This window comes from Coturnix japonica, chromosome 1, assembly GCF_001577835.2.
Source record: "Coturnix japonica isolate 7356 chromosome 1, Coturnix japonica 2.1, whole genome shotgun sequence".
NCBI lineage: Eukaryota > Metazoa > Chordata > Aves > Galliformes > Phasianidae > Coturnix > Coturnix japonica.
Window position 1 is genome coordinate 162,243,531 of NC_029516.1, and position 7,234 is coordinate 162,250,764.

Consider the following 7,234-nt stretch of genomic DNA (forward strand, 5'->3'; position numbering starts at 1 on the left):
AAAAGAAAAAGAAAAAGAAAAAGAAAAAGAAAAAGAAAAAGAAAAAGAGAGAAAAAAAAAAAAAAAGAAGAACCGAAAAGAAAGAAAGAAAAAAAAAAAAAAAGAACAAAGTTTGGCTCAGGATGCACTGCAACCTGGAGTGCAAAGACTACAAGTAACCAGAATGCCTCACCCACAATGGGCAGAGAAAACATTTCTTCTTTCATTTCTCCTTCAAGGCCTTTTGAAGTCAACACCTATGCACTATATACAATGATGGATGCTGAGGTAAATGCAGTGATTACTGATTTGTTAAAACAGGAAAAAATGAGAGATACAAATCTGCACCAGGGGAGGTTCAGATTGAATATTAAGAGAAATTTATTTATCATAAAGGGGATTAAACAGTGAAACAGGCTTCCTAGAGAGGTGGCTGAAGCTTCATGCCTTTCATTGTTCAAGAAGCATTTGGATAATGCCCTCAGTAACATTCTTTAACTTCTGGTTAGCCTTGAAGAGGTCAAGTAGTTGGATACGATGATCTTGGAAGGTCCCTTCCAGTCAAACTAAATTGCAATACTGGCCTGCATCAGAAATTTCAATACAAAAATTCCCAACCACAAGACAAGAGTTGGAAGGTAGATGTTTTTTTTGTGACATTGTATAACTTCCTCTTAAAATTATTCGAGCAGGTATGATGTTGATGGCTTTGCTGAACATTAGTAATGCATTATAGATTCTGCATGCAGTGGAGAAAATTTTCAGCATTCAGCTAAAGAATAAATATCTAAAACACTCTCCAATAACCAAAGCAGTGTTCATACCTCTGACATCCATCTGAATTTGGATTTCCAATCATGAGCAAGATCTCCCACTTATAATGTGCAAACCAATGTATGTCAATGTTTCATATGTTTCAGCTTTGGTGTATTGTGCTCTGATGAGTAAGAACCTTGTACTTTTCATGTTTTGCAATAATTTCAGCTCTCTCTGTCAGTAAGAGAGATTCTCTGAATAATGTATGCAGTGCAAAAACGAACAGGGTTTAAATAAAACACGCAAGTGGGAAGGGGAAAGGAGAGGAAAGATTATCTCCACACTGATACAGATCAGATCCATTTTGCAAAAGTGTCTTTCTGCTTAAGCAACCTGTTCCTTGTACATTCACACTTAATTGTGCCTAGGCCTTTTTAAAGAAAACAGAAATATGCATGACAATCATTAGAAGACAGATATTAAACGGAATATACAAAATCATTCCAGTTCCAAAGGCACTCCTGAATGTACACTTGGCTGTATGTTTATATTTAATGAAAAAATACCCCACAGTTTTCCAACACTGTAGTGGGTTACCCACCAACACACCCTCCATAAAGCTTTGAAACAGCCTGTTTAGGGTCCCTAATACACCCAGTGAGCCAGGCCTTGAACCTTCACAAGTAACCTCTGTGCACATGGAAACAGATCTAGAGGTAAGTGGTCATGTCTTAGATCTTCATGCTTGAACTCACACAAATATTCAGTTCAGCCCAGAAGCTCTAATGCTTTTATACCTTGTATCTGGAGACGTGTGTACAGAGGAATTTTTCTACACAAATAATGAGGTCCAAAGCTGCTGTTTAATAGCAGTTCAGGAAGGAGTTATCATTTTATATTGCCATGAAATCATTTAATTCTGAGCTGATGGTGGGGGTTCTTTAATTAGATTAGAAAACCTCACACATCTGTGCTTTAGAAGCCTCTGTCAAGTCAGGAAATTCAATCACATGGAAGTCAGTGTCCTCCAGCTATCAGACAATTGATTTTTGCAGGATTCTGCTCATATTTAGCTTAAGGGACATGTGATATGTTCATTCACTTGTCAGTCACTTTGCCCGTGTTTCATTAGTAGAACATTTGTTATTTAAAATATATTCTTCAGTACTATATGAAAAACGAGAAAGAGATTATTAGAACAAGACTGCAAAATGTAAAGTAAACATGAAGTTGGACTAAAAATACATGTTGGTTCAAGTGGGAAGTGCAGACCTGAAGAGGCCTGCAAAGTTATGTCTATTTAATACAGTTACAGAATGATAGTAGTATGCATCTATATAAACATATACATTTATTGTCTTTCTTTCTCTGCCTACCCCTATACTGTACAGATTTATGATCACTGAGTAATTAAACTCTTCAGAAATAAAAGTGGGTTCAATTTAATGGAAAAAAAAAAAAGTACAAGGTTATGAATCATGATTTCTATAGACTGTAGCAAATACAAGAGGACAGGTTTTCCTCGGTTAAAATACTGCAGCTGAAATAACCTGAGATGGTTGGAACGAGACAGAAGAATCTGCTGTGGACCTTTGAAATCAGGGAAAGTTGGACAAACCCTTGTTTGAATCTAAGGCATTTAAGTCTGACATGCAAAAGTGGTTCAACATTAGATAATCTTAAATGTATGCAAATCAGAACTAATTCACTAGCACTCCAAAGGAAATTCTCCGCAATACCCTTAATCCAAAAAGTAACAATTGCCTCTGAAATCATTTGGCAGAAGTAGATGGGTAGGCAGAATCTGAGATAATTGACTTTATCTAAAACTACTCATTTCAGCATGCAATATTTTTAGTCCCTTCCTCCTTCACTAAAACTGAAAGTTTAAAAAAAGCTCCTGTGTCATTTGTCTTTGTGGAATATGTAACCAGCGCCTGCAAAGTTGACACGCACTGTAATGTTTTCTCAATGAACTACACCTGCATAGATCTGATGCCTCCCAGTTTCAAAAGCCCTTCTGAAATGCTTTCTTCTCATGGAATTTGATATTGATTTTCATGCTAAACACAACTAATACATTCCCTAATATAGAATTCACACTTAATGGGACATCAGTCTTTCCTGCTTGAAATGAATGGAGCCATTTTGGCAGCTCAGAAGCTTTTCCTGTTAAATAAGGTGGCAAGGTCATCTGAAACTTATAGTACTGAAGACTCATATAAATGAATTTAATGCTCATTCAATAAATTATATATGAGAACTGCACAGTGCATGGCATGTTTACATATTAAGTAGTTCCACAGACATGGCTGTGAGAAGCTGGGGAAAAACACAGGACATATTTTAAAGGCACGGTGGACAGGAAGACCTCCAGCTCATTTCTATTTTAAACTTGATAAGCAATGCTGCTCAGGGCATCTACATCCAGAGGCAATTTGCTCCTGAATGAAGAGAAGGAGTTCAAAATCTTAAAGGCCACAGAAGAAAACCTACAGAACCAAATTCTGAAACATGAACGTGATGTTCCTACAGCCCTCAGCTTTGCCACACTGTATCCCACTGTCTTATGTAATAAAATAAATTCCTCCTTATCAGCCTGACATACGTGAAGTTAAATAGAAATGATGCTCTGCTGCTCTCCAAGACCAAGCACTATTCAGCATGTGTTTCAGCCACTGCTAAAGACCCTGAGGTGATCGAAATGTAGGAAATTCGCTTAATTACAATCTGTTAAAAATAATAATAATAAAAAAGATTAGCTGCTACTGTATTTGGTAAGGGCACTTCATTTTCTGTTTCCTTCTCATGGCGTATGTGCGCCTGTATGTGTGCGTGTGTGTAGAAAATATATAGTAGGAAGAGAGTATTTGTTCCAGTTGAGGTGGTCTGTGAAATCAAGTAGATCAGATACTAACTTGACTTGGCACCAATGTATGGATGCATAGAGACATATCCACAGGATGTATGCATTACGAGATGATAAGAGACATTTACAACCTAGAATATAAGAGCAGGGCTGCCTCAAGTGACATCACCAGATCAACTGCAGCGTCAACCGACTCAGATATATAATCCTGCACACCGCCGCTTCCCTATCTCCTTCCCAAGCATTAGCAAAGCATTCATGAGCATACACATTATTGTATATTTCCAAATACATGCAAGGCACGTCATACCCGAACGCAATCAAGAGCAACAGTGGGGCTTATGGACGGATCGAGACATTCATAATTTTTCTTTACAACAACAAAATTCATCTCCATAGAAACCAGAAAGCGAGAAACTACAGGAATAACACTGAAGTAAATGTCACATCAGGTTAGTGAGCACAAGGCAGGAGAGAGAACTGTGCTCCAGTTAGGACTAACAAGGACTGCTGTCCCCCCTGCTCTTCTTCTATGGTATCTACACCAAAAACAGACTTTCTGCTGTATTTCCAATGCATGATAACAACATGATTTCCTGTTATTTTCATTGCAATTTACCCGTAAACCGGTCAGATCAATGGCACGTTTACTTACAGGCATTTGTTACAGCGAAGCTGTTAGCTGTTTCAATGTTGTCTACATGAGGAACCAAATTAAAAGGTGCTTCGGAGGCATTGGGGCTGGTGTTATGAAGAAAAATTGCTAATCGAAAAGCGGTATATTCCTGATCTGTGTTCCTGATGAAGAGACCACCTACAAAAAAATAAAATAAAATAAAAAATATAAATAAAAAAAAGCAAAACGCAGAGGAAGCAGGGTGAATTACTGGCAAGCTACTGTCTTCTAACACCAAGCAACTGTCTTTCCTAAAGCTGCACAGTAAGGAAAGTCCTAAGACTTTAATGGGCAAGGAACTAATCACATTCATAATCACAACCGCTGCCTTTAAATCACTGTCCTCAATCGATATTCACCTCCCCGACGCTTCATGCTTCTTTCCCGACTTCTCAGTTTCCAGCTTTTCGCATGTAAATACCCCGATTTGCCATGATTACAGTGACCTCTGCAAGTGTTTAGCCTCCATCTCTCTGCGACTGAACACACCGCTAAATCAGCTACTCAGCAGCCTCTCACATTAAGTGGCGGGCTGATTAAGGGGAACGATGCTTTCCGGATTAAAAAAGAAATAAATACCCAATCTGTGTCGGATAATCTGCACTAAACAGGAATATAATGAACTTTGCTCTTCCACAGCCATGTGCAGGCAGGGAGCCGCTCAGCTCTATTAGCAGCATCTCTACAAGTCCACGGGCAATGATGCAGCGATGGAGCTGAGCTGGAAGGAATTCAGATAGCTGCGTCCCATCCGAAACGCGCCCGAACGGAGGGAAGCGGGAGGCGATGGGAAAAGGGTGAGGAGGGGGCACAGAGCTATGCGGAGAGGCTTTCAAAATCACAAACTTTCCAAGTACGGGAAAGGAAAGCAGGGTTGCCTTTCAGCCCCATGCCTACGCTACCGCAACCTCAGCGCAAGGAAATGGGAAGCTAGAGGGGGCCGGAGCAGCTCAGGGGCATCTCCCTAAACGCCCTCCCCTCCTTCCGACCCTGTGCACCCCGGGGCTGGAATGAGTTGGGCAGAAGATGAGCATCCTTCCTACGGCACGCACACACACACACACACGTACGCATACAAACACAAATGCACGCGGGCTGTCAACGAAGGCAGGGAAATGGGATGGTGGTGGAGGAGAAAGCTGCAAGCTGCCTTCAGAGCCGCCTTCCCAACTCACTTCGCAAAGGCTCGAACCCCTGGGCACCCGCACACAGCCCAATGCAGCGCTTACCTATTTGCACGCTGCTAGGAAAAGCTCCCATTGCTAGTCCCCAAAAGCCAGAAAACAACAAGACAAGCTGTCTGCAAATTATCCTCATCTTCTCTTTTGCCTCTCTCTCGCCTTCTCCCGCTCGCTCGCTAGATGCTGCTCAGAGAGGCATTGAGGACGAGGCGGCTACAAACAAAATCAAGAATTGAAAAATAAAAAATAAAAAAATAAAAAAAAAGAGGGAAAAGGGGGAGAAAAAAAAAGAGCTTTTCTCCTTGCTTTTTCCTTTTTTTTTCTTTTTCTTTTTTTTTTTTTTTTTTTCTTTTCAGTTTTTATTTTGCTGTTGCTTTAGGATTTGCTGCCCTATTCTCTGCCTCTCTTCCCGCAGCCGCCGCAGTTTCAGCAAGCCATCCCGCCGCGCCGGGCTTTTCCCGCAGTCTCCATCGCCGGGGAGCGGTTTGTGTCCGGCTGCGAGCGATGCACATGCAGAAGATGGTGGTGGTGAGTTTGGCGGCGGGGGGGAGCGGCTGGCGGCGGCGCGGCGAGGGCGGACATGCGCCGTGCTCCCCAGCCCCCCCCCCCTTCAACCCCCGCTGCCGCCGCCGCCTCCCGCACCGCCGCGGGCGGACAGCAGCCGCGCACGTTCCGCGCCCTCCCGCGCCCCTCCGCGGAGCCGCCTCGCGGAGCCACTGCACGGATCAGACCCCGCTGCTTTTAATGTTTTCTTTTTTTTTCTTTCCTTTTTTCCTTCCCCCCCCCCGTTTTCTATTTTCTTAATTATTTTATTTTATCATTCTTTATTTTTGTTTTCCTTTCCGCATATCCGGAACTTTGCACCGTGGGGACAGAGCAGAGAAGCCAAGAATAAGGGATGCTTCATCGCGCTGGGTTGCTGTACCCCGAAGCCGGCCGCTGTCATTAAGCACCGGCTGCTGTTAATGAAGGTGGCAGCGCGCATACACCTGCGCTGAGCTGCGGAGGTGGGGGGGAGGGGGAACGTCCCGACAGGACCCCCTCTGTCGGGGTTTGCAGCAGAGATGGGGGCGAGAGCTGGGGATGCGCTCAGAGCTGTTGGGCGATGCTGCCAAAAGGAGGGAGCAAATGAAAGGAAAACTTCCCTGCTCCTCCACCGCCCGCTTATTCGTTTATTTTAACCTTCAGTGGGGAAAAAAAAAAAAAATTACAGAGCTTTATTTGCATCCAAACACTTATCGTTGGATTTGAAGCCTTGGAAGTTCTGCCAAAGCGGCTGCCAGAGGTCTGGGGAAATGGCAGTTAATAATTAAAAGATGCATGTAATAAATGGTAGGTAATGAAGTCATCCCAAAATAACTGTGTGTCAGAGATGGGAGCTTCTGGTTTTACCTGTGGCTTTGCAGAGATTTCTGCACAGAACGATCAGAGCCTCAATAAATTAATTTTGAAATGTTAATTGGCAATATGGAAGAGTATCGATTTTTAAGGTGAACTTTGTTGTTTCGTGTTCAAATGCATTGCTCCAAGACCAGAACTCTGCATTCACCCAGGCTTCTTCCGTTGCCATATTCCTACACCCTATGGGGGAGAAAAAGATTCCCATGAATTGCTGTGGAGGGTGACAGTGATTCTGCAGAATCCTCCAAAGAGTGAGCAAAGAGCACTGAAAACAGATGCAGAAAGCTATTTGCATGGGCACGTGCACCTGATTATGACTGTGTGTATTTTTGGTAGTGTGGTGTTCCTGCACATAAATTCTCTTTGAGAGAT

At 42.5% G+C, this 7,234-nt stretch overlaps 1 protein-coding gene across 11 annotated transcripts in view; it reads right to left on the minus strand.

The window, feature by feature from the left end:
* Window positions 1–6,034, minus strand: part of GRIA4 (glutamate ionotropic receptor AMPA type subunit 4) — a 210,310-nt gene extending 204,276 nt beyond the window's left edge. For 4 of the 11 annotated variants that reach the window (XM_015852213.2, XM_015852214.2, XM_015852212.2 and 1 more), the window contains exons 1-2: window positions 5,510–6,034; window positions 4,260–4,418 (exon numbers count right to left, since the gene is read on the minus strand). In XM_015852213.2, the coding sequence (XP_015707699.1) occupies window positions 4,260–4,418; window positions 5,510–5,597 (247 nt within the window). In that variant the 5' untranslated portion in view covers window positions 5,598–6,034. Of the gene's footprint in view, window positions 1–4,259; window positions 4,594–5,509 lie in introns of those variants that run through there. The other 7 variants (XM_015852210.2, XM_015852211.2, XM_015852216.2 and 4 more) reach the window with 4 other exon arrangements.
* Between the last annotated feature and the right edge of the window lie 1,200 nt (window positions 6,035–7,234).